Source organism: Amblyomma mixtum, chromosome 10 (assembly GCF_055824585.1).
Source record: "Amblyomma mixtum isolate Tamu chromosome 10, ASM5582458v1, whole genome shotgun sequence".
NCBI classification, from domain to species: domain Eukaryota; kingdom Metazoa; phylum Arthropoda; class Arachnida; order Ixodida; family Ixodidae; genus Amblyomma; species Amblyomma mixtum.
The window spans coordinates 132,410,929-132,438,364 of NC_143021.1; the positions used below are offsets into that span (position 1 = coordinate 132,410,929).

General features: G+C 47.5%; 1 protein-coding gene and 1 pseudogene across 1 annotated transcript in view; both read right to left on the reverse strand.

Annotated features, from left to right (window-relative positions):
• Positions 1 to 5,961: 5,961 nt before the first annotated feature.
• On the reverse strand, positions 5,962 to 21,793 carry LOC149326982 (clavesin-2-like; annotated as a pseudogene).
• A 939-nt stretch (positions 21,794 to 22,732) lies between these two features.
• The window catches only part of LOC149326983 (alpha-tocopherol transfer protein-like), a 30,442-nt gene continuing 25,738 nt past the window's right edge, over positions 22,733 to 27,436 (reverse strand). Inside the window, exon 5 of the mRNA XM_089564746.1 lies at positions 22,733 to 22,973. Coding sequence (XP_089420872.1) covers positions 22,733 to 22,973 — 241 coding nt within the window. The remainder of the gene's footprint in view (positions 22,974 to 27,436) is intronic.

Sequence of the window (27,436 nt, forward strand, 5' to 3'; positions counted from 1 at the left end):
ACAAACTGTTTCTTAGCTCGAATGGCTTCAGATTGAGCGTGGGGCCACTAATGTTTTAAAGGCATATGGGTTGAACTACGGCATCGAAGCATTTTTTTCTGCGTTGGTTTCTCTCAATAGCAGTTATTTGCCTGTTTTCTCCCCAGAGTGCGCATTCGTTAGAGCGCATTGTTAGAGCGAGTGAGAAGTGCCCATTGAAAGTAACTGTTTCATCTGTGTGTTGGGTCGATGCGACCAGCTATGAAAATGAATGGTTGGTTTTACTGAGTACTCATTTAATAATATTTAAAGTATTACCTCCGAATACTTCGTGTAGAACCCATGTTTGAGACATTCTAGGCTAGCTAGAAAAAGTAAAAGAGCAGACAAAATGAGGGCCACTTTCATGGTGCCGAAATTGCATATTTCATTTGCTCGTGCGAGCACCTGGAAAACCTTCGCAAATCAATGAGCGCTGTTTTTGTTGAGTTGTGATTCTTTTTCCAAAGAGCATATTGACATCCATTTGACAGTCTCCTCAGTTCGTAGTGGTGTGGAACTAATAAATATTTACGTGATCCGCTCCACTTTCGGTGTCATGAAACGAATTTCAATCAGTTTTCATGAAAAATTCCCTGTCACGTACTTGAGTCTGGTCATTCTGTATCAGGAATGCTTACAGATTCGTGTTATGCGAGCAGGCAGATGCATAAAAACCCTAAGCTCACGGCTCATAAAGTTATGTCATATGAAACAGCAAAAAAATAGAAAAGCATTGCTCTTAATTGTACAAAAACAACACTGATAAGGTTCGGATGCCATTCCTTCATCGAGTATTAATAAAAGTCTCAGTTGAACGGCAGGAAAGAATACAACGTTGTGATGCGTTTAAATGGTGCTAATTTTCCGACTCACGGCAGTATTCCACGATGACACGTAAGCATTAGCCTGGAGAAAACACTCGCACCTTTCACTTATTGCTCTGAATAATGCTACAATCAACTGAAAGTATAGAATCCAATTTCTGTACAAAAAATGTCCGATTTCATTATGCATACTGTAAAGTTTAGGACTACTCACAACAGTGTTATGCTATACTTCGGAACTTCTGTAATAGGCCCTTTCTTCCGGTTCAAATTTTCTCTATTTTATGAGTCCTGTTTATTGTTCTCTGTCCCGCTCCCTCATGACGCTTACTTTTCAGGGCGAAGTGGTCCCCTTAACAAATTATCTACATAAAGGCTTTAAACTATTGCATGAGGCTTTGTTGCTGCTTTAATAAAACAGGTCCAACAGTCAAAAAAGCATCCATGTTCACGTTGTCCAGCTTTCTGAATGCCTTCTAAAGCGCTTCTTTAGGTCAGTTGATTTCCGAAATATTGCTTTAAACAGTAACGTACTGTGCAGCTTTTAATGAATCTGGTTGCCTTTTACTGATGCCTGCAAGATATTCAACACCATTAGTTAAAGCCGCTTGAGCAGCACGTAACTTTTGTCGAATTCGATTCGAAATTTTAAAAATTACTCTCAGCACACGGTTAATAGTGCCTAGTACGCTGTGCGATAGCCTTGTGCAGAGCTATCAAGCGCTACACCAACCTGTGTGAAAATTACACCTCGTCTCCGCTTCTAGCGTAGAGGCAGTACAACCACATAAACCTGCAAACAACATGGGTACGAGAACTTAGCCGTAAACTGTGGGCTGCGTTCCAATTTGAATTTTTAATGCGTGGTGCACATTGCTTCAGCGCTTTACGCAACAGTGATGCAAACTGCACATGCCTTAAGCCCTACCTCGATGGACACTTCCCAGGCGTACACGCGAAGCGCCTACGCGCACGGGCGTACGCTGGAGCCTGTCTGCGCACTCACAAGGCGCGACGCGCGAGCAGGCGCGAGCGGGGCGCAGATATCTGTGCATGTCAGATATCGGCACCTGCGCACGGGCGCTCGCGCGCGCGCGCGTCAGAAGCGGGGTCCGGTTTACAACAATAGGAGGACCGCGGGGCTCTCGGGGACTCTTTTCTTCACTGCTTGAAGCTCTTTCCGATCCCCCCCCCCCCCCCCCCCCCCCCCCCAGTTTTCATGTAATCCTTGGCGCTCCCCAACCATCTTCTGTTCACGGCTTGACATTTTTTCAGTCGGCTCGCAAGGGGGAGCGAGCCAGCACCAGGAGCATGGAGGTACATGCTCAGGTGCTCGGGTGGACGTCAATGAGTAATTACTCCCTTATTACAAATATACTCCACCTTGGGGGATTCCCCTGAAATATTTGACCAACACTGTTCCCACTTCGAGTTATAGATCAATTCGCTCTCGTCCTACCATAAGCTTGCCGTCCCGGTTAGCTCAATTGGTAGAGCGACTGCTCCGGTGAAGCGGTGGTCCCGGGTTCGAACCCCGGACCAGGACGAATTTTTCTTTAACTACGAAGTTTCTGTGAAAGCTGTATAGCTTTCCTTTGTGGCCGTATGGCTGCGCTCGGGTGGACGTCAATGAGTAATTACTCCCTTATTACAAATATACTCCACCTAGGGGGATTCCCCTAAAATATGAGGTACATGCCACTTTTCGACGCCCGTCGCGGCGCGTGCTCTGCGCGCAGGCGCTTCGCTTGTACGCCTCGGAAGTGTCCATCGAGGTGGGGCTTTATGCATAGACCTCGGGCGTTTCAGGTTGAAATTACTGAAACAAATATTTTCATGGCTTGAGTTGAGTGAATAAAAAAACATCTTCGGTGGCATTATTCCATCATAATATGAGTTTTATGCGTTACGCAACCTGCGCCCGAAAAAGATTTTTGCTTTCGCACCGTATTTTTTAACATCAGCATGTTCTTGAAAGAAGAAAATTTCAGTACATTTCTTTCCATATTTCTTGAAGAAACGTTCTGACCGCAAGAGCTTGAACGTGTTTTTCTTCGCTTAAATACAGCAATTACGAATACGTCTGCTTGCTCAAAACGCTTTTCATTTGAATGCACACTTGGAGCATGTGCTTTTATAACACAAATATATTTTAAATTTGTTGTGTTTCTGTGGCTGTCGAACATCGCACATGACGATTGAAAAAAAAGTCTTAGGCATACATCTAAGCGCGTAACGCCAAGTATAACACTGTTGACGAAGAAATCTTATACTTGCGGCTGGCGCCGAGAAAAAGAGACAAAAATAATTTCCTGACCGTGATTCTGGTCGCTAAGCCAATGCAGTGAACGCGATTACCAGGCGTGACGTTCACACCGGGCGATTACTCGCTGGAAGGCGCGAAGTGCCTGATTGAGTCTTAACTTAAAACAAGTCTTGTTTTGAGTCTTAACTTAAAACAAGGGTCGGCCCCGTCCATGTTCACCCTGATCAGACGAATAATGAATATTATAAGGGACGCATGGGCTCTACCAACTGAAAGTGAAAGCTGGTAAAGAAGACTGCAGCTGTTAAGGATGTGTCCGCAACTTACTTTAGTATTTGGAATTCAAATTCAAGAAACGACGCATGTGGTCTCCTTGGCATTAGGCTGCCATAAGTCCTGCAGCCGGCATATCTCAAATTCAAATTCAAATTCTTTATTTCTGCCTTGTAAACATACAGACAGCGGAGGCGCAGAAAAAGCTGAGAAACAGCTTGACTAAGCCGCAGCCCCCTTTCGCTTGGCAGCAGCTTGACAGCAAGACTTTTAATACAGAAGGTGATAACAAGTATACAATACAAGAGAAAACGAAAGAACATTATACAATATTGACACAATATTCACATTGGGTAGACACAGGTAATGAAAGCAAAGGAGAGAAAAAAAAAACACAAAACAAAAATCCTACATGCTAGCATACAAAGCACGCAAAGACCTGTTTGACGAACTGAAAAGGTCAAAATTATTATATATATACGCGTTTAGCAGGGACGGAAGAGTGAACTGCAGGCGTTCTCTACCCGAGTTTAACCGTGGGGTCGGGACTATCCACGTCTCCGCATGCCTTGTTGTGTAGCTTGCATCTCGGGTATGCAGTTCAGCTAGTTTACGTATGTGGTTTACGTTTCTACGTGTTTCGAGTTTAAACCGGACACTCAAGCGATATTTATACAAGTTGTGTATTTTTAGCACACCACTTTGTAGAAAGAGATCTTTGCTTGGCGAGTCCCAGGGGACATTGTAAACATGACGAAGGAACTTTTTCTGAAAAATGTAGATACGCTGAAGACAGCTAACCGTAGCTGTGCCCCACACTAGATGGCAGTAGTTTAAATAGGAGTAGAAAAGTGAATTGTAGAGGAGTAACTTTACTGTTCTTGGAATGACGTATCTGAGCCGACTTATGACTCCGGTTATTTGAGCCAGTTTCGTGACAATATGGTCCGTGTGGTGTTCCCAAGACATGCTGGAAGAAAAAACTACTCCAAGGCATTTAAATTGTTCAACTATGTCTATACGTCGTGAGTTTAGTTTAATCTCGATGGGGGAAGGAAGTACTTTGTTTTTAGGACGAAATATGACAGCTTTTGTTTTCTTCTCATTTATACGCATGTATCTGGATTCGGACCACTTTTGTAATTCACTCAAGGTGTCATTGCATTCCCGAACAAGGAGATCAAGATCATTTCCAGTAAAAAAGATGCTAGTGTCGTCAGCGTAGATAATAAATTTTGCGGCGGAGTTAATGTTGGAGATATCATTTAGGTACATATTAAAAAGTAATGGTCCCAATATACTACCCTGGGGAACACCAGAAGTAACAAGTTTTAGTTCAGATGTCACATTGTCTATGCTTACAGCCTGTTTTCTATGCGAAAGATATGATTTCAGGATCATTTGAGCCAGTCCACGAATACCACAACGCTCCAAGTTTTTCAGGAGTACACTGTGGTTTACTAAATCGAATGCCTTCGAGAAGTCCACGAAGACACCAATAACAAAGGCCTTATTTTCAAACTGTGTTAGTATATATTCCTTTTGTTCGAGTAGTGCTAACTCGGCAGATTTATTTTTACAAAACCCAAATTGATTAGGTGACAAAAGGTCATGTTTATCAATAAAATCAGACAACCGTGTATAGAGAACTTTTTTAAATCTTTTAGAACTTTTTTATATCTCAGTGATATAAATACTTATAAACGAGGAGCTCTCATTCAGCGTTGCTTCGTACTTTCCGAGCTGATTTTCGTGGAACAATGCTATCGAGGCGAACATGCAATAAGTGTACCACGTTTTCTCTGAAGCGCAGAAGAGGCGAAATATTCATCTTATGGACTTGTCAACTAACCCGCTTGTACAAAACACATGCTCGGTGAGGATGCTGTCCAGGCGCGGCATCAGATTTTACCTCCTCAAAGCTCCTGAAAAATTACCTGGATATATAGCAAATTGCTTTTTGAGTACACTTGCAAATTACGAGAGAGATGGCAACAATGAAGGACCCAATAGTGAGAGTTCGTTTCCCACAATGCGCAATAAGGCCATGTGTTGCCATTCTTTTCTTCAATAGCAGAGTTAGTGAGCATTATTTTTTAAAGTTGCCCTTTCCGTTAACAGCGCACAAAGCAAGAGCAAATATTCCCTTAATAAAGCTGCATATGTAATCAAGCGATGCAACTAATGCGCTCGAATTTTCAAGTAAGAAGCAAGGCACGTTCACAACTCGGGTACTTTTTTTGCTCCCTCAAAAGAAAGGAATGCTCAGCTTTCTTACGCATTAAATCCTACTCTATTAGTTCTCGCGTTTTTTTTCTTTTTTTATCCATTTATTAACAGCGCGAAAAAGACGACGACGTTTACACACACAACAACACGAGCGCTGACTTTCAACTGAAAATTTATTATCACAGATCACCCAGCTTTCTGTTCTTCTTAATGTTTTTTTCTTGTGTGTTTTGTTGGTGCACGTAGTTATCCCAGGTTACTATTTCTCTGAAAGCTACATCGCCCGGAATATAGTACTGTTTCCGGCATAGAAATGTTCGTTATGTTTATATCGACAACTTTTCTTTATCACAGTGCTGTCAGCTTCTGCGGCTGTTCGGTGTCAGCAGGAAGATCGTCCTGGTACTTCATTGGGTACCCGAACCGATTAGCTTCGGCCTCTTCTTCCGTGTCTCCAGAAGGCATAGTGGTCGATGGGTGGACCCTGGGCTCCGTATTCCTCTGGCAGTGTTATGGGTGATATTTCCTCTTGGAGCTGCTTAAAATGTGCCTCCGTGGAAACGAAACTGAGAAAGTCAGACAAAAGCAACAAGGCTAGGCTTAGCTTCTCAGTAACTCCTTTTCAATCTATGGCAGGCTGTTCGGGGCAACGGCCAACTGGAGCAGTTGGCAGTTGTCCATGGTCATCAGTGTCAGTAGCCGAATTACGTCATCTGCGGGACAAAGGCTTCAGCCATTGACCTCCAATTAACTCTATCCTGAGCCATTTGCGGCCACCTCGTGCTTTCAAGCTTCCCGAGCTCATCTGCGCACCTTGATCTCTGCTGCATTTGCTTTTTTTAGAATTCATTCCGTTTTCCAAGGTGACAGATTGTATGTAGGTCTCTGCATAAGTAGATGGAAACATTCCTCTCATTCATTATGTTTTTCTCCTTTTCGCATCGATCTATTTGTTATAATAGCTGTTAAAGCGTGCTATTTTTATTTATTGTATATGTTTAACAAAAACAGCTCAGCGAACGCGAGCGCCTCGCCATAACCTTGACAACACCCGTGCTCGCCATGAATTATTTTAAAGTTCGTGTTCTATAAGGCAAAGCAGGAAATTTTGAAAAACTCGCACAAAAGATTCACCACTCAATACCTACAAATGAGAGACTGAATTCTTTAAAGGAAACTTCCTAACAAAGACATTGCACGTTTTTCTCCGAAGTAGAATTTAGCTAGTGTTGAGCATGGCTAAGCGCTGAATACCGTGCGCTAGTTACGGTGGGCACTTGAAGTCCTTACCTGCTAAAGACAACTACCCTAAAGTACTTCACTAGGAAGCATTTATCATCAAGGCCTTCACCCAGGGGAAGGCCTGCAAGGTGTACAGGTTGCATCCAAACCGGTGGGCCTCCTCTCGCAAAGCAGGCTTGAGGGACGTACAGCCTCCCTCAAAAGTGTACAGTCCAAGAGGTTCTCTTCTAAGCTCTTTAGCGGGGCTCCTTAGCACATCTAGCTGTCCAAAGCATGAGAGGATTGAGGACACGAAGCCATTCCTCTTTTGAGACGTCATGGAGGCTTAGAATACAAACGAGGCATACAATAGGCCTGATTAGCAAACCCGATGGGCGGTATACTTTGACGGGGGTGCACTACGTACGCATGTCCGAAATCGGAAAATTCGCCTAGTAGTCGTCCCACAGCACGTCCTACTAGCACTTTAAACTTAATTTCTTTGCGAGAGAACTCTTACTCGGATGTTCTTAGAAGAAAACTAGCTTTGAGTTTGCATGTGCGCTCCCATTTGGAACTTTGTTTGGAAACTGGGCTGTACAAGTGAACATTAAGAGTTCAAGCCCTAGGAAAGAAAACAATGAGGACATTTCTTCCCTTCGTCTTATGTTTAGCGGCTCACTCCATTCAAGTGTACTAGCAGTACGAACTGTCCGTGCAGCGTTCTCTCGTCGTCAAAAAGCAGCATAAATTCTCAGCAATCACTGCAGTTGCAGTTGCTTTTTTTAAGCACATTTCGAGGTATGTGTTGCAATTCATAAATTTCTCGTAAAAATAGCAGATGCGACACGAATTGAGAGCTACGAAATCTTGTTTACAGACACCTGAAATCCAGAAAATTTCATGCGACACGTGTGAATGCTGCCATCTCGATCGGCTTTTTCTTCTTTAATGCAGCTCAGGCGAATAGATAAAGCTATGTGAAACCCAAATTTAACCAGAAGGACTCTAGGCTTACCCTTTCGGCTAACTTAGCCTTTATGAATGGCTTTATGAGTGCGAAGAAGAGGTCGAAAGCATATGGTTGCCCGACAATCTGCACAGCCTTCATCGTTATCGGCATGCAGTCCTGAAATAGAGAAAATACTTTCTTAGGGAGCGCAGGTGCTTTTTCTCGACAATAGCAGCAGTCTAGCGAATAGCAAAATTGCACTGGAACGTGTCTTTACTGCCTAATGTTGGTGCCGTATACACAGTAAAAAAATTTACACCCTTAAAGCTGTAGCGCTCATGGCTGCACCCATTCCACATCCTCATTTTTTCTTTTTTTTTGGAAAAGGGTGCGCTGAGCACGTTAGCACCTTTAATGCACCCATGAACCCTTCAAAGCTGCACGGGTGCAAGGGTGTTGTAGCTCCTTCGGCTGTAAGGGTGCGTAAGGGTGTACGGTATTCTTTGACTTGTCGAACAACATTCCAATTGTTCAATCAAGCGTGCTTTTAATATGATGTGAGCTATTCAAGTTTTCGATTAAAAGACAGCTGCAACCTTGTTGCGAGCAGCTATGACTGGGATCTGCGTGCCCAGGATGTGATAATTAACTGAATTATTTTAGCTGAAGTATTAAGCGTTACTAACTGCAAATAGGGGGTCGCTTAAATGGCATATATAAACTTAGAGAAAGTATGCGTGGAAGGGTATCTGTTGCTTCAGCCGGCGTCATCGCTTCGGCGGACACGGTTGTTGCGATGCGCGTCTGTTCTTTCACTCTTTCTTCTCACCTCTTTTTTTTTGTGTAACTCTTCTATCTGCACGTGGCAGCGGTGGTGGCTCGGCTTGAGCCAGTCGGTAGGCGCGAGCACTTTCCTTTTCATCCTTCTTTCAGTCGCAACAAATGCGACTCCACAGCAAAAGGTTCACAAACACCGGGAGACACACATCTTGGTATTATAACTATAGTTGGAGGTGCCGTAACGTTACTGCAAAGTTAGACAGGTCGTCGGCAGCTTTTCGTAGGAAATGTTTAGCTCCCATTCAGGGCTTCACCACAAAAAAGAAATTGATCAGCGCCTTTTAAAGCAATAAAAACCTATGAAACTCTTAAGCAGTCGGAAAAAGGATGCGACAAGCATACTTTGCACCCTTTTAGGCAGCCAAAACATAAGGGTGCAACTGTAACGATCCCACCCTTGCTATGGGTGCGACGAGCATACTTTGCACCTTTTTTGGAGGGTGCAAGGGTGTGAGTTATAGACACGGAAAGGCACCCTTAAGGGCGCAAAACTTTTTACAGTGTACTCGGCCATTCATGACAAGCTAGTTTAGGCACCAAGTTTCTTAGCTGCAAAAGCTTTTATTTTCGCGCTTCAAAAATGATTAACATTCACAATACAAATTACGTTATTCTACAAGCACGACTGGTTGCATGCACACATTTTCTTGTTCGCCGGGGAAGCTAACAGCGAGATGTTAGCTGCAGGTCTTTTTACTTATCACGCGCGAGGCGAATTTTATATGTGCAGGTTATCGCAGGAGTTTTTACTTTAGATACTTCTCTTTAATTGTTCAGTATGGAGCATAAGAATGCTTAGAGAAAATTGCGAAATAAAAAAAACTGTGCCCATGATTCCGAATAGAAGACACCTACGCAGCTTTCTGGTTTATTGCTCACAGCTGATGCATTGTTAACTCAAAAACATTTTCCGGATTGAGCAGCTAACTGATCACTTTATCCGTACGTGGTCACTATTTCTCTATTCTCGTCGCGCTGAATATCTCATCGGCGCCGCCAGGCTATCGTAGTCGGTACAGCCACATTAGGCGCGGCTGCACGCAAACGTCTCGTAGCCGTTAAAATTTTGTTGTAATATTTGCGACCATAAGGCCTCCATGCTTTCCCGTAAGATTAGCACAGATATCGGCACGGAGAGAGCGGCATCTCGGGAATAGCGCCCAATATTTCAAAATTATTGCGTGGTCGTCAATTGAGCCATGTCATAAGACGTACAGGCGCGGCCATAAGTAAGCGAAGCACGCTATTGCGTTCGAAGTGCAATCACGCTTTCTCCATTGGCAATGAAGAAGCGTTGTTTGTCTACAAGAAAGCCCACAAACCTCCTCAACCAGCATGAGTGCACCACTGATGGAAATTTCAATTAGGTGACGCGTCAAAAATATTCGAAGACAGTTGCGTGCTCCGTTTATTTTTGTCCGCGCCTGTACATTACGCTATAGGCTGCGTTTTTTTTTCTAATTTTACACAACCTTGTTCTGTCACTGTCTGTCTGGTAAACTGTCCAAGCGAGATAACTGAAATCCAGATCCTCACCTGAATGCATTCCAGTGCTCATCGGATGAGCCCGATGCTGAGCGACCGAATCTTGTCAGCTGTGAATTCGGCGTAGTGCACCCACAGCACCACTCCTAGAACCCTCGCGGCTGGGTCTGCTCCTATGTCTTCCATGCAGATTATCCATGTAGACTGGAGGTGAAAGTAAGGCAGCTCGTCGGGCATCCAGACATCTAAATTTAGAAAAAGAGGGAAAATGAAATCAAATAGCGATTAGACCTCTGATAATTTGTTTCATCCGCGCTATATGGTGCAATTTGTGCTTTTCCAATTCTGCTCTGGGCATATTCAGTGAGTGCTTATATATGTTGTGAGAAAAGAGTTGGTACTGACTTGAGCATCTTATAGCGCAGGGTGCTTACGGGCAGCTTCCCGAAAGTGTTCCCCCTCAGTTGGGCCAGCTGCAACTCTGTGGATGTGACCTTCCACTTACGTCCAGCGTTCAGACTACAACGCTACACATCAGCTGCATTCGTGACCCTCTTACAACGAGATTGATGTGAAGCGTCGCCTCCGGCGGCTTTGTCATAACTGCTGCGGCTGCTACTGCTCTGGCGAGCAGCATGCCACGCCATGCCTTAATTTAGGGGTTTTCTTTAGAAGCATTTCTATGCGCTCGGTGCCGTCTTGCTGAGACCACGCAGCCCACTTGGTGATTACAATGTTAACAATAGAGACTGGCTATGGGCACAGGGTGTTGAAGTGGTCCGCCAGACATGGATGATGGGGCGCCATCTTTCTCGTGCATGACCGTCACCAACCTGCCACCAGCCGGGTGCCTTCCGCAGGAGGAAGCCGTGGTAGATGGCTGGTCGGTTCTTGTAGAAGTAGTTGCGAATTTATTTATTTATTTATTTATTTATTTATTTATTTATTTATTTATTTATTTATTTATTTATTTATTTATTTATTTATTTATTTATTTATTTATTTATACATACTGCAGCGCAATTATATGCGCTATGGCAGGAGTTGGAAAAACTAAAAGCAAAATACTAAAGGTAACAAAATACAACAAAATGTACAAAGTGAGCACAATAAATTTCAAAACACACAAAAAGTAACAAGCAAAAAAGGAACTGTTAATGGCATGGTAGGAATATTCAGGTATTATGTGTCTTCCATGGCAGTTATAAAACTTTGAACTGGAGATGAACGAATGGATCCAGGTAGAGAATTACAGGCTTCTATTGAACGGGGAAAAAAACTGAATTTGAACAAATTAATACGTGCAAAATACGGTATTAAATTTAGCTCGTGATGACTTCTTGTAGATGATAATGGTGCAAAGTTAATGTAGTGGTTAACTGAGAGCCTTACCGAAGAATTGACGATACAATGTAAGAATTTTAGTGATTCAGTGTGGCGACGGGCGGAGAGCGTGGTTAAATTCAATTAGAGAAGTGTAGAAGAGAAATCGCGATCATAACGATGACATATAAAACGCACCGCTTTTTTCTGGACTGCTTCTAACATGTTAATTTCAAACTGCTTGTACGGGTTTCACACTACAGCTGCGTAATCAAGAACGGGGTGGATTAAAGTTTTATACAGCAGTAACTTCGTGTCTTTTGGTGAATTTGGTAACGTACGTCGTAGATAACCTAGTTTTTTTAGTGTTATTACATACGTAATCAATGTGATTAGACCATGACATGTTATGCGTGAATTCTATTGATCTCCGTTCAGGCTACTGGCAAATCGCTGTTGACGAACGGGATCGTGAGAAGACTGCTTTTATCACCCCCGATGGCCTGTACCAATTCAAACTTATGCCTTTCGGCCTCTGCAACGCTCCTGCCACCTTCGAGCGCATGATGGACTCGCTTCTGCGTGGCTTCAAATGGACAACGTGCTTGTGCTACATAGATGACGTTGTCGTTTTCTCCTCAACGTTCGAAAACCACATACGCCGTCTTGCTACTATCCTTGCGGTCTTCCGTCGCGCTGGTCTCCAACTGAACTCCAAGAAGTGCACCTTTGGCCAGCGCCAAATTAAGGTCCTCGGCCACTTGGTTGATGCGACTGGTGTAAAGCCCGACCCTGACAAAGTTCGTGCCGTTCGTGAGTTCCCCACTCCCCGTTCCTCGAGCGATGTGCGCAGTTTCCTCGGGCTCTGCTCGTATTTTCGCCGGTTTATCCCGAACTTCGCCGACACGGCCCGTCCCCTTACCACCCTCCTGAAGAAGGATGTCCCTTTCTCATGGGGCCTTGACCAAGCTCGCTCCTTCACGGCACTTGTCGCGGCCCTCACGGCTCCACCTGTGCTGGCCCATTTCGACCCATCTGCGCCTACGGAACTTCGCACAGACGCCAGTGACCATGGTATTGGCGCCATTCTTGCGCAGCGCCAACACGAGCACTTTCGTGTGATTGCGTACGCCAGCCGCCTGCTCTCTCCTTCCGAACGTAACTACTCCATTACGGAGCGGGAGTGCCTTGCTCTTGTTTGGGCGTTAACAAAATTCCGCCCTTATTTGTTTGGAAGGCCCTTCTGCGTAGTTACGGATCACCATGCTTTGTGTTGGCTGTCCTCTCTTAAAGACCCTACAGGCCGTCTGGGTCGCTGGGCCTTGCGTTTGCAAGAATACACATTTAATGTTGTCTATAAGTCCGGACAGCTGCACCAATACGCTGACTGTCTGTCCCGCCATCCTGTCGATCCCCCTGATTACCACACCCGTGATACCGACGACTGTGTACTGTCCGTATCAGACTTTCTAAACATTGCTGACGAGCAGCGCCATGATCCATCTCTGCGCCTCATAGTCGACCGCCTCCGCAGCGACCCTTCCGATCCTGCTCTACGAATGTTCGTGCTGCATCACGATATTTTGTACCAGCGCAATATGCACCCAGATGGCGTCGACCTCTTGCTCGTCGTCCCGACCTATCTCCGCTCCACAGTACTAGCCCAACTTCATGACGCTCCTACTGCAGGGCACCTAGGCGTATCACGCACGTACGACAGCGTGCGCAGGCGGTTCTTCTGGCCTGGCCTTTACCGCTCTGTCCGCGGTTATGTTGCTGCTTGTGATCAATGCCAGCGCCGGAAAACGCCCCCACTTCCACCCTGTGGCCATCTTCAGCCCATCGACATCCCGACTGACCCATTTTTCCGTGTTGGTCTCGACCTGCTTGGTCCTTTGCCCCCATCAACATCCGGGAACAAGTGGATTGCCGTTGCAACCGATTACACTACCCGGTACGCTATCACGCGCGCTATCCCTACCAGCTGTGCCTCCGATGTCGCCGACTTTCTTCTCCATGACGTCGTCCTACTTCATGGCGCTCCTCGTCAACTGCTTACGGATCGCGGCCGCTGCTTTCTTTCTAAAGTGGTCCACGACCTTCTGCGCTCCTGCTCTACCCGCCACAAGTTCACGACGGCCTACCATCCTCAGACCAACGGCCTTACTGAGCGTCTTAACCGCACCCTGACGGACATGCTGTCTATGTATGTCTCAGACCACCATCGAGACTGGGACGTCAGTTTACCTTTCGTGACGTTCGCCTACAATTCCACACGCCACGATACCACCGGCTACTCCCCCTTCTACCTGCTCTTTGGCCGCGACCCGTTGCTACCCTTCGACAGCCTCCTGCCTCACGACCCTTGTACCAGCAGTTACGCTTGTGACGCCATTGCCCGAGCTGACGCCGCCCGCCAAATCGCTCGAGATCGCCTCGACGGTTCACAACTCGCTCAAAAACGACGGTACGACCTTCATCACCGTGACGCCCATTACCCTCCCGACTCCCTCGTACTCCTCTGGCTCCCTGCGCGTCGTGTGGGCCTGTGTGAGAAGTTGCTGCCTCGTTACGTGGGTCCTTACCGCGTCTTGCGGCAACTGAGCAGTGTGACCTACGAGATCGCGCCCCTGCAACACCACACTTCTCGTGCGGCCCCCTCCACACAGCTCGTACACGTCGCCGGTCTTAAGCCCTACCATCCAAACCCACCACCTTAGGACGCCCAGGGACTGTGCTTCCTTCAGCCCGGCGGAGGAGGGGGGGGGGGGGGGGGGTAGTGTTACGGTGCATAGTTGCTAGGCGAAGACGACGTTGTTTTGGGACGTTCGGCAGTGAACGACGACGAGGACGTGGCAGTTTGTGCTGGAGTAATTTAGCTCGGTGTGCCTTCTGACTGTGGCCTGTCCCGTCTGCCGCTGGGCTAACCCCCCGTAATAATATGATACCAAGATATTTATACTCAGAAACCCTATCTACCACACGGCCATTGAACGAGTAATTATTAAGGGAAATGGAAGACTTGTTACAAAAAGACATGAAGACGGTTTTATCAAAATTAATTCTCATTTGCCAGGTGCTACACCAACTACAAAACCTATTAAATGACTTTTGCAGATGACGATGATCATTAGGGCCATTAATTACTTCGTATAAAACACACTCATCAGCGTAAAGACGAATGTTAGAAGAAATGTTATGTGGCAAGTCATTTACATATATTAAAAAGAGTAGCGGTCCAAGGACGGAACCTTGAGGGACTCCTGACGTCACATCAACAGCAGCGGAATTAGAAGAATTATAAGGTACGAACTGGTAGCGGGAAGGTTTCATGGGATGGTTTCCAGCATCGCGTCCACGTCGTATTTACGAACTCGCTGGAACCGCAGCAAGAAATTGCCATCCTTATTGGCATTCAGTTCCGGTTCCGCTGTGGTTCAAGGTAGGAGGGGATAAGTAGTTTTTTTCTTTTTTGAGGTTGTGCAGAGTCGGGTCAATTCAACTTCATTCAAATCACTTTATTTTTGTGGTTTTTTCTGTTTTTCTCTAGCATTATGCTGGTGCAGTGCGGGAGCACCACAGAATGTCCAGATTACCACTAGGATGCTTGAGACTGATCGGTTTGGATGCGGACAACTCGTTCTATTTTAATTCGAATTAGAATGCCACAACAAGTAGCCACAATTATTACACAAATTCTAACATCTCCTGCACCGTTATGTTTAAACCTGTATACTGCACGAGTAGTGTTTCCTGGACCCACTATCGGCACCAGCACCGGCCCCAGCAAATTGTACCAGCATCGGCACCTCGAATAAGATTCGGCGCATTTTTGAATCAAACAAAGAAAAACACCGCCGCGCGCACGGCGTCTCGCCGGCGCGAGCCGAACGGGGAAGAAGGGAAACCCCCGCTAAGCGCGTGGCACCCTCTCCCCTCCACCACCCCTCACCGACGCGGCGTGCGCCAAGGGAATGAGTCATCCACGCCGAAGATTTCTCTCGAACATGCGAGTCGGTTCTACTGCTGAACGGGGGAAAAGGGCGTAGCCTTGCGTGCACTAAGACACGTCCCCTTCGCCCGTCGGCGGCGGCGCCACGACAGAACTAGCCAGAACCTTCGAGAAACGTCTCCTGACTTTAACCAATGAGGACGCGCGGCCGGCGAGAGAAAGGAAGGGAAACTACACGGGAGAAGCTGCGTGTATGTGCGCGCCTACTTTGGCGCGTAGAACAAACAGACGTGAGAGCAAGCCTATAAAAGAAGGACGCTGACCGTTGTCAAGTCAGTCCGGACCGCCGTTTAAGCTTCATCGAAGCGCGCCCGTTCGACTCCCGGGAAAACACCACTCGGCCAGCATCGGACCAACGAGGCAACGTTCGCCAGTCTGCGGGACGGCGTCGTCGTGGACCTCTGGTCGTCGGACTGCCGCAGTGCCCGGTGAACAAATTGTGTTTACCTCTCTCTCTTGTGTTAGTGCACTTCAGGTGCATATTGCGTTTGTATTACATTCTCTCTCGAGTTTAACTTTGCACGAGTTGCATTGTTCTGCTAATCACTTTTTATGTGTTTGCACAAGTGATTGTAAAATCCTCTGTATCGTCTCTTTGCTGTATAAACCTTGTTTTCTTGTGTAAACCTTTGGCTCCGACCCATTCTCTGGCTTGCGACCAGCGAAAGCTGGGCACCGAACTCCCAAAAACCTCTTGTCACTTGGTAGCTGTTCTCCGCTGAGCTTGCCACGCTGAGTCGAGGGCATCTACTTCGAGTCCGAGACCGCTACCCCCGCACGCTCTAAGGGTGTCTGGGAGCTTCCCACGTAAAAGTGCGCGAAGTCTGGGTGACAATATATTCTGGCGTCCGCGACAGGACATTTGGTGTTTGTAAGCACAGAGAACGGAGAAAGAGTCGGAAGGTGTTTATTAAGAGGTCGTAAACGAGTGTTAGCAGAAGAGCGATATTGTGAGGTGCCGCGTAGAGGCGGTTGGATACGGTTCCCCGAGTTGAGCCATGCTCGAGGCTTGAACAGCTGAGATTCCAAAATGGATCTAAGAGATATCGTGAAGCTGGGTCGTCAGCTGGGCCTGGAAGAATCCGAGATTGCGGATTGGGTGAACCAAGAAATAGAAGGAAGAGAGAGAGAACGAAAAGAGAACGAGAAGAGGCAAAGAGAGATGGCTGGAGAAGCCGCCGAGAGAGAAAGAGAAATGGCTCGAAAAGCCACTGAGAAAGCGCGAAAAGAAGTGCAGAGAGAAAGCAAAAATGCCCGAAGAGAGGCGGAGAAATTCGAATTGAAAAGAGAAGGAGAAGTTCATCTAGAGAACGAGATTCTCATGAGGGATGAAGTGAGGAATAAGAGCGAGCTTCAGCCCACAGCTCTAAGCAAAAGAAGGGGCAAGAGTGGCAGAAGGCCAGAGCCCTCGCCTAAATGCTACCGGTGCAAGAAGATAGGCCACTATGCTTCGGATTGCCGTAGTAACTTAGTGACCAAGAGAATGCCTGTTTGTTTCAAGTGTGGCGATAAGGGGCACAAAGCAGCGGCGTGCCCAAGTCTCGAAAAGCCAGTCCAACAGGTATCGCAACCCTGTGGCTCTTCGTCCGACGGCGAGGAGGAAGACTTTAGGGCCGACTGCGTAGAACAGGCTTACTGGGAGAAACCTCCAGTCTTATGCACAGTTACGTGCCTCAGACCAGGGTCTCTAACTGAGAGAATGCCGGTTCTTCCCGGTAAAATTCGAGGAAAGTCGGTTTCCGTTCTGAGAAGCACAGGAAGCACCGGAGTTTTCATCAAAAGAGAACTTGTCACCGATGAAGAACTTACAGGAGAAATGAGCCCTGTATATTTCTTGGATGGTTCCGCTCGGCTGCTACATGAAGCCAGAGTGCACGTGAACACTCCGTACTTCACCGGAGAAGTGACAGCGCTGTGCATGGAGCGCCTGCTGTATGACCTCATCCTGGTTAACATCAAGGGCGCGAGATCGCCGAACGACCCAGAAATTTGGGCCACCGATGTGGCTGACGACACCGTCGCTCCCCATACGGAAGAAAGGTCGGCCGGCGATAGGTCTATAGTAGAGACGGCGGTGCAGGTACAAGCTGAGGTTGAGAAAACGGAGTGTCATTTGTTAGCCTCTAGCGAAAACATGTGCAGTATTAACGAGACTGATTCGTTAGCAACCACAAAAGAGGTGGTGACTAGCTCCACAGATCAAACCTTGGTTGTGGAACAGCTTTTTCCTACAAATGAAACCACCGAGAGTGAAGAACAGACCGGAGTGTCGCTTCCTCAGGAAGTTGAAAGTGTAGCTACTGCTGAGGTAGTAGGCACTGAAGTAAAGGCGAACCTGACGCTTCAGTCAGAGGGAACCCTAGGGCAGCCGCCTGAGGACGAAGAAGCAGTTCGGATCTCTATGGAGGATTCCGAGTGCAACGCGTCTGTGTCTTGCAGTGCAGACCACGAGAAAGAGTGGTTAAGCGGCACTGAGGACGAAAGCTCAGACGTAGTAATAGCTCAGGAGAGCGCACTCAGCGAAAACACGGAAACCGTTCCGAGTGAACCCTCGAGAAGCGAGGAGGGCTATCCCGATGAGGAAGGCGAGGAAATTTCTGCCTGCGAGGAAGGCGAGGAATTTTTTGTCTCTGAGGAAGGAGTAGGTGCAGCTGAAGGAAAGGAACAGACAGGGGAGAAGACTGCTTACGACTGCACTGTAAGTGACCAACTGACAAACTTAAGAATCAATCAGAAGGGGAAGAATTCTGAAGATTCTGCAATCAGTCCTGAGCCGTGCTCCGAGCACTGTGCTCGAGGAAAGGTCAGACAGAGGAAAAAGAAGAAAAGGAAAAAGGACTTGGAAGAAGAAAGTGCAGTCCTGGAAGAACAAAAGAGAGCTGAACCAGGGGCTTCATCGCGAGAGAACAGCTCGGATGATGCAAGTGAAAACGAACAGGGAGTGCTCTGTAGAAGAGATTGGAAGAAGGAAAACAGAAAGAGGAATGAGCCGGACACCACCAAAGCAGGTGACGCCGAAAAGCAGAAGCCCTGGAGAAAATTCAGGAAGAAAACGGGAAGAAACAGAACCAAGCTGAAGACAGCTGAGTCGAGTCAAAATAAGGTGCGCGAACATCGCAGCAAAGTGAAAAAGAGACGAGCAAGCCCAGCGTTCAGCAACGACACCGTCTGGAGGCACAAAAGAAAACAGAAGAGCGCGCGCCGAGGAGAACACGAGGAGCGGAGCCGTCATGAGCGAACTGGCGTTAAATTTGTTCGCAACAGACGCGCTAGCCGCAGGAAAGGCAGAGGGGCTCGAAGTCTGGGCACAAAACCAGACAGGAGTACGAGTAGGAAGCGGAGCCAAAACCGGGTTCGGAAGAGAAGCCTCAAAACAAGGCGAAAGAAGAGCAGAGCTCGCGACAGAAAGAAAAGTCAGAGTCGCGTGCGTAAGAGAACTAACAGCGCGACTCAAACCTTGAGCGAAACAATCCTGTTCCGAGCCCGCTGTGTAGGCCAAATGTGGAAGTACCGGCGAAAGTATGCCTTGTATCTGTGTTCTCCATGTTTGCAATGTTGTGATAATGACCTGCCCAATCGTAGCGTGTTTTTATGTGCATTGTGAACTTTGCACTGTGTTATGTATGTGAAAGCATCAAGGTATTGATGTATGTACTTCGGCATTCACCCTTGACTTTGTGAGCGCATGCATGGGCGCGCGAATTTTGTGATTTGTGAATATTGTTACACAATATTCTTAAAGGAAGGGGCAGTGTCACAAAATTCGGCGCATTTTTTAATCAAACAAAGAAAAACGCCGCGCACACGGCGTCTCGCCGGCGCGAGCCGAACGGGCGAGAAGGAAAACCCCCGCTAAGCGCGTGGCTCCCTCTCCCCTCCACCACCGCTCACCGACGCGGCGTGCGCCGAGGAAATGAGTTATCCACGCCGAAGATTTCTCTCGAACATGCGAGTCGGTTCTACTGCTGAGCGGGGGAAAAGGGCGTAGCCTTGCGTGCACTAAGACACGTCCCCCTCGCCCGTCGGCGGCGGCGCCACGAGAGAACTAGCCAGAACCTTCGCGAAACGTCCCCTGACTTTAACCAATGAGGATGCGCGGCCGGCTAGAGAAAGGAAGAGAAACTACACTGGAGTTGCTGCGTGTATGTGCGCGTCTACTTTGGCGCGTAGAACAAACAGACGTGAGAGCGAGCCTATAAAAGAAGGACGTTTACCGCTGTCAAGTCAGTCTGGACCGCCGTTTAAGCTTCATCGAAGCGCGCCCGTCCGACTCCCGGGAAAACACCACTCGGCCAGCATCGGACCAACGAGGCAACGTTCGCCAGTCTGCGGGACGGCATCGTCGTGGACCTCTGGTCGTCGGACTGTCGCAGTGCCCGGTGAACCAATTGTGTTTACCTCTCTCTCTTGCGTTAGTGCACTTCAGATGCATATTGCGTTTGTACTACATTCTCTCTCGAGTTTAACTTTGCACGAGTTGCATTGTTCTGTTAATCACTTTGTATGTGTTCGTACAAGTGATTGTGAAATCCTCTGTATCGTCTATTTGCTGTATAAACCTTGTTTTGTTTTGTAAACCTTTGGCTCCGACCCATCCTCTGGCTTGCGACCAGCGAAAGCTGGGCACCGAACGCCCAAAAACCTCTTGTCACTTGGTAGCTGGTCTCCGCTGAGCTTGCCACGCTGAGTCGAGGGCATCTCCTTCGAGTCCGAGACCGCTACCCCCACACGCTCTAAGGGTGTCTGGGAGCTTCCCACGTAAAAGTGCGTGAAGTCTGGGTGACAACAGGTGCTGACAGAAGTAAACAGAGCGCGCCGCACAAGATTGAACTAAGGCCCCTGTATGTTCCAAAGGTAGCGCAAAGCACTGTTCTAATAGGTAAGGAGAAAACGACGCCAATAGTGAGCGTAGGAGCACCGCGACACATGTGGGCTGAGCGTGACGTAGGCTTTCTGCATTTTTGAATCTTGTCTACGTACGAACAGCCTAGTGAAAATGCGCCCAGAACAGTAGCGTTTCAAGCAAGCGCTTCAACGCGCCGCATGCGATACGAAATAAAGCGGGCGGTAGCGGCCGCGCACTTCGCTCACTAATGGCGGCCGGGCGAGGAAGAAACGGTGAGGAGAGGAGGAGTTTGCGCTACCTTTGAAAAATACAGGGGCCTTAGATTGAAATAAAAATATCAAAGGGCTTTAGATTGAACTTGCTCTCAGCGCCGCCTAGCCGAGCCACGCGAATGCTCAATATCGCCACGCGCATGTGCACGCCCCGACGGGCGCAACCCTCTCATTGCTCTTAAAGCCCCTCAAGCTTCGTAAAGAAGAGACATATCGCCTCCCCTCCTCCACTTCCTCCTCTCGTTTTGAAGCAGAAACGTCTATTCATGCATCAAAAATGGCGTGCCTCGCATGCCTGGTTAGGCGCACGTTTAGGCGCACAACGCCCGCGCCCATGGTGGGAGAGGTTAGAAGACGTAAGGGGGACTGCGAGTCGGCATTCTTCAAAGGTTGGCATTACTCTACGAAGATTGGGCGGCTTTACTTGCTCTAATCGCGTCGCATTCGGTTGGCTTCTACGTCGTGCTAACAATGGTCATGACCGGCTGGTGGCTCCCTTTGTTGCGAGCGGGCATTTCAGAATAGACACACCGCTGCTGCCTTCATAAGGCAGAGTCCGCGGGGACGGCTGTGCCATTAAGCTGCTTCGTCTCGATGAGATAGCTGGAGGCGCGTTTACGCCGCGAATAACCCACGTGTTTGAAGCTTTTGTTGCGCCTTGGACTCATCTGCGTCTTGCTGGCAACCAAATGTGCTCGAAACACTACGCACTGCCGGAGTTTCGGGTTAATTTACTGTAGTTGTCATTGAATGATTCGCCTTTTCCTCTGCGAGGCGCCGACGCAGCACCAATACATGCACCCTCTGTCGTGAAGCACGCCCCCCTTTACTGGAACCTGCTCGTATCGCCTTAGCTTATCGGCGTCTAGAAAGCTCGATACGCCGCGCGCTGTCATGTGCGGAGCAAAGTTAGATTAAGCACCTTTCGTGTACCTTCGGATATCAGGGGGACTACAAGCAGCCGCTGTCTCACTTCCCCAAGTGAATACCGCGGCAGCGGTGGGTCACTATTGCGTGCCGGGCGTGTGAAATTCGGCAAATATGTACCCATGCGCGGCCACTAACCAGAGAATGAGCCTCAACGGACGCCAGCCAGCGATCGTGCCTCCTCTGTACGAGTTATATGACTTTACTGCTACCAGTTACGCTACGTGTTGGAACCCAGCAGCAGCAGCCAGCATATTTGGAAGCGGTCATAATTCTTGCGACGCTTGCGCCTATATACCCATATAGGCGTATTCGTGCTTAGAGTGTGATGCTCCTCGGTGTTGCAGAAAACATTTTCCGCTGCACGGCACTAATAGTAAGGTGAATACACATTTCAAATGCCTGTTACAACGCACGCTCATTTTGGGCGGAAGTGTCGACGACACATTAGGCAGATAATTGTCAGGCCAATGATATTATTACAAAGTGTATGAGTTTATAGACTGCCTTCTGCTCCGCAGTTCAAATAGTCCACAGTGTTCAGCAGCGTCAGTCGGGCTAGACCGGTTTGAATAGGCTTTCGATGGTCACTAAAAACGCTGCTTTGCATCCAGGTGCAGTTTTTCTCGACGATTTCACTGTGCTACTCATTATGTTCGCCTCTATGGTCATATATAATTACCTCCGAATCTTAGACACCGAACACTACCAACTAAGAATAACTTCTGGTCGCGCGCTGGTTGCCTAGTTCTTAAGACTGTTGTTCTTAAAGCGTTGATTAAGCATAAAATGAAAACATTTGATCTTAAAGAGAAGGGTTTTTTTAATTAATCATGCAGTCTTTAAACACTGCGGCAACCAAAACCACAGCCAGTCAACGACAAGATGCGCTGGGAGAGTACATTTGCGCTGGAGCAGCGCTCCACTACTTTACGAAGATTGGGGGGCTTTATTTGCTCTAATCGCGTCCCATTTCGTTGGCTTCTACGTCGTGCTGACAATGGTCATGACCGAGTGGTGGCTCCCTGTGTTGCGAGCGGGCATTTCAGAATAAGACCGCTGCTGCCTTCAAAAGGAAGAGACCGCGGGACAAAGGACTGTCCTGAAATTCAAGCTATGCCGAATGTGAAAATGGCATTGCGCAAACACGGAACCTTGTCACCAGTGTAAATACAGCTCATACGATTTAGAAAATTTTGGTTACTTCTTTTGTAAGACTAAAGGAAAGGCTATAGTTTTTTTCATATGTACAGAAAACTGAGCTCCTTTTCGATTTCGGCATCGGTGGCGAAGTCTCCATAGTTAGTCCTGACATAGCCGTAGCTCGCGTTTTCTCTGCACTCATCGTCGTAGGCCTCCAGGTTACTCCAGAAGCCATCAAAGTCGACGGTTGGTGCGTGGCCTCCGTATTCTTTTGGAAGTATTTTTGCCGGAATCTCCTTGTGCAGATCCTCGTACTTTTCCCCGAAGAGGCGAAACCGAGGACAAACAATTTGAAAAGCCACAACTGCTACAGCTTCCTTGGAACAAAGTTTGTTATTTTCCTTTTACCGATACTTCAGGACCTGGCTAACTTGTCAGCATTTGTAGGACATAGAAATGTGTGTATTAAAGGGTATATCATCATTCAGGATCGAACAGAGGACTTCCGCTTCTCCTGCAACTCTGTATAAGAACAAATTCAAAAGTCTTATGCAAGTACACTCCTGAGCTCTTCTTTGTTAAGCCATGAAAGAACTTATATGGCTCGTGTTCTAACTTGAACAGCTATGCGCAATATACCAGGTGTTTCAGGGAAGGCGATCAGTAATTTTCAAAGGTAAGGGTTTGAGGTAAAGGGAAGCTATTTGCGCCATAGTAATTGCAGTGCTGACGGACGTCAAAAAAACTGGCGAGTCATGTTAATTAGTAAAGTTTTAATTAAATTGTGGTAGTTATCGGTAAAACATTAAGATGGGCTAGTTAGTAACGGCTTGAAGGAATCATATTCTTAGCGGTAAGAAACAGACAATACCAAGACACACACACACAGGACACCCGCACACAGGACACCCGCCAGGTCCTGTGTGTGTGTGTCTTGGTGTTGTGTCTGTTTCTTACCCCTAAGAATATGATTCCTTCAAGTCTGGTAGTTAACCTTTTAACTATTGTCGATGGGCGGTCACATGCATTCAGTGTTTTGTAGTCGACGATTAGTCATAACCATATCCATTTTTAGTATTTCGAAATTTCGAATCCGCTCGTTGCTACGCGGCAAGATATTCAGGGTCTTCGGGGCGCGTGCAATCGAAACCGCGTGGCCGATGCGGGCCTACAGCCACACCCACATGCTCGCGTCACTCAAGAGGTAGCCGCGTGGCTTACTGTGTCCCGCCCATCTCCTGCTGTGTTGCTTTCTAAGCGAAGCTGAGTCACTGGCTTCCGAACTTGGCAAACCAGTTTCTTGGCCTGAATGGTCTGAATGCACGGCTTGCGGCTTGGACTAGTTGCAGTGCTCAGCTGTTTGCATCTTGGGAGTTTTGTTTATCTGTGTATCAGTTTTATCCTGCCCATTCCTACATACCGAGAGCATGAACTGACATCACCGACCTTTTTCTAGGAGAGCTCCGGTAGGTGAAGTTCTTTTCTTTTCGGCATTTATAAAATGAAGTAACGCGCGTACTGTTCTTTTTTTTCATTTTTGCCGTTCAAGTAATTTTGCGGCAAGAAATGCGAGCTCAACGTTAGTTTTCCTTGCGCTGTCACTTTAAACACAGTAAATTATCTGCATATTTCTTCCATTTCCCACGACACTCCGTTTCTTTCGGGTCGAAAATTGATGGTTTGATAATACTTTTTGCTCGAAAGGTTTTTATTGCCCCACCTGCCCTTCGTTGCTTTCGCTATTATTTCCCATTTATCTTTGTATTTTTTAATAGTTTTTCACAGGCTTTGAAATTTTTTAAAACCTCCGCCATTGTTGCTCAATAACTATAGCGTTCACAACCATAGGATGAGCATGTAAGGGCATGAGAAGGGGTAATTGGTTTTACGCTAAAATTAACAAGGCCGTCACTCGTTCGTATTCAACAAAACGTGAGTCACCAAACGACACGTGTAAAGTGTTCTGTGCTGATGTCTTTTCCAAGCGATTGTTTGTAAAATAAAAAGAAAAGAAAACACAGGACCTAACAGTACGCCGATATGAGTTCATGGATTCTTTTTCCAACCTACGCAGGTAACCTTTGCATGGCTGAAGTAACATATGTTAGTGACATTTACGCTGACAGTAATGGCGCTCAAGCGGACTAAAAAAACCTTGAGCCTTTAAAAACAGTGTCCGACGTATTCGACAGTGCAACCATGAGGAATAAAATTTTAGTTATAAAAATTATTTATTACGCGGCAGGAAGTTTTCGCGTATGGAAGCAAAAAAATGTGTGTGCCCCAGTCAGAAATTACGCTGTATGTGTGTGAGGGGAAAAGGCCCCCAGCAGGTCCGAGCGTCCTCCGAGGTGGGGCCCCGGAGGATCCAGAAAAATCGTCCCAGACCAAGCACGTCCGTAGATGTAACAAAAATGGTTTTACATAATACAGGAGAGCAGTCCCTGATAGGTATGGAGCTGTGCGGCCGGGGGTTGAGGAGTGGCTCCGGTGTGAGATTGCGGTGCCCGTCGCCAGAAAGGCGCCGCGGCCAAGTACCTCCGCAGGGCTGTTCTCCCTGCGGCCGGAAGTCGGGCGCGGAGCACCAGCACCAGTGGCGCTGACGACGTACCAGAGGGGAGACGGCCGCCAAGGTCTGGACACCCGGGCACGGCCAGGAAGGTACCCTTTCACCGCAGGGGGTCCCAGCCCCGGGACGGCAGGCGCGATCCGACAGCAAGGCCGGTAGGGTCCCCGGGCAGGCAGCACCTGCCTGTGCCCGGTACGGCGCCCGCTCTTCGAGGGAGCGAGAGGCAGGCAGGAGACAGGAGACAGCGGGCTCCTGGTTGCCCTGAACTGGGCAAGGACAGCTTCCCCAGGCCTGGCCACCCGGGTTCAAGAAGCCGTTCAGCCGTGACCTCGCCTGCTCCATTGCCCAAGCTCGTCTCCTCGCGCCGCTTGCGCCACGCCCCGCGTCTCTCTTCTTTTTTTTCTTCTTCCTTCTCTTTCCTAAGAGCGTCAGGCCGCCGCTAGTGCTCAAGGGCACTGGTGGCGCATCACAAATATGTCCCCCCTTTGAGAAGTTTTTTTTTTTTTTGCCAAAAAAAAACTTTTGCACCAAGCACTAGTCGGCGCACTGCACCACACCACATTGAACACTTTCACACGCGCACCACCGTTCAATAGCTGTCGACAGTGCTTCACACACACAAAACACACAACAAAACATAACTGCACAGACACCTCCAAAGGAAGTTCACACACAAAGATTGGTTACCCGACCAGTCAAAAGAACGTCACAGCGACAGAGTTCTTTCTAGACGGCAAGGTTATACACAGAGTACACCGCCTAAAGACAGAAAGGACAAGAATACTACTGAAAAAAAAAACACACAAAAATGCTGTTCACATGGCACACTGTCCGCCGAAACGACCGAAAAAACACACAACAGAAACCAAAAAAAAAGTTTGCCATTAAGGTAAAATCCGAGAAGACTCTATCGGACACTGGACTCCACATCAGGTGATTCCATCCCACACTAGCCTAAAAACGCACCTATGAAATGTGAGGGACAAACCACCAATGGGCACTCGAAAGATCCGACAGAACAACGCGCTGGTTTTCATAACACATGGCGGAAAAATATGGCACAATGGTTTTTGCACAGATATCTCTTCTATATTGTAGTGAACCGAGGGCTCGATACTTTTTGCCGTTTTTTCCATTTCAATCCCTGAACCCTCGCGAGATTCAGAACAATACCCCTGCCCTATCGCCTTTTCAACAGATGAACCGAATTCACAGGAGAGAGGACTCGCTCCAGCCTTCCCGTGAGCCTGAATAAAGCCATTCTGTTCGGCAAGAATATTCATGATAACTGATTGTGGCAGCATATCAGTGTCTTCCTCTAGAATGAAGCACTGCTCAGTGCAGCCTGATATTTCGGTCTCTTTCAACCATTTCGTCACAGCAAGGACTGGCGCCATGACATGCCCTGGTTGGCATGAAATCACTCTAGTAACAAGCTCGACTTTCTCGCAAATATCGCCTTCCAAGCAAGAATATATGCATACTCTGCCTGCTTGAGCCAATCCATATTTACTAGCAGAGTCCTGTATGGTGCTGAATTCTGTAACCATGTGATCTGAATCGGCATGTTTTTTCGATGCGGCCGATACAACCAAATGCATGCACTTATGTACTTCATCCGCGAATGAACCCCAATTCGAAGTGAGCATCACGTGCTCTTTGAGCGGGTCACAGCTTCCACCCTCGCCGTTCGACGACGTTATACGTCACATCAGCGGTAGCTCAGGACGTGCTACGTCAGCCGCTTAAGAACATGGATGGCGCTGATGAACACTCTAAAGGTTAGGTTATTTGTAAACATAAATACTCCCGTAAAGCAGACATGACAGCCGTCGCCGTAGCTCAGCGGTAGAGCACCGGACGCGTAATTCGGAGGTCGTGGGTTCGGATCCCACCGGCGGCAAGTGGTTGTTCTTTCTTCTGCTTTTGTAATCAATTAGCTTTAAGTGATAAGATATTTAGTAATATTCTAAGTCGAAAAACAGCACAAAATAAATTTAAAATCCCCTGTGTCTCTTGGTTTCTGTGGCTGTTGGCTTCTCTCATCTGTACAATACAAGAGGATTACATCAGCTGCTCGAAAAGCTGTCCTTCCATGGCAATGTACAGCAAAAAAACGATCTTTCTTCGCACGGACAGAGCGCTCAATGATGTCCTGCGGAATGCTTGTTAAGGCCACAGTAGTTCTATGCTTCAGGTCACCAAGGCTGGAGGGTTGCAACGTATAAACCTT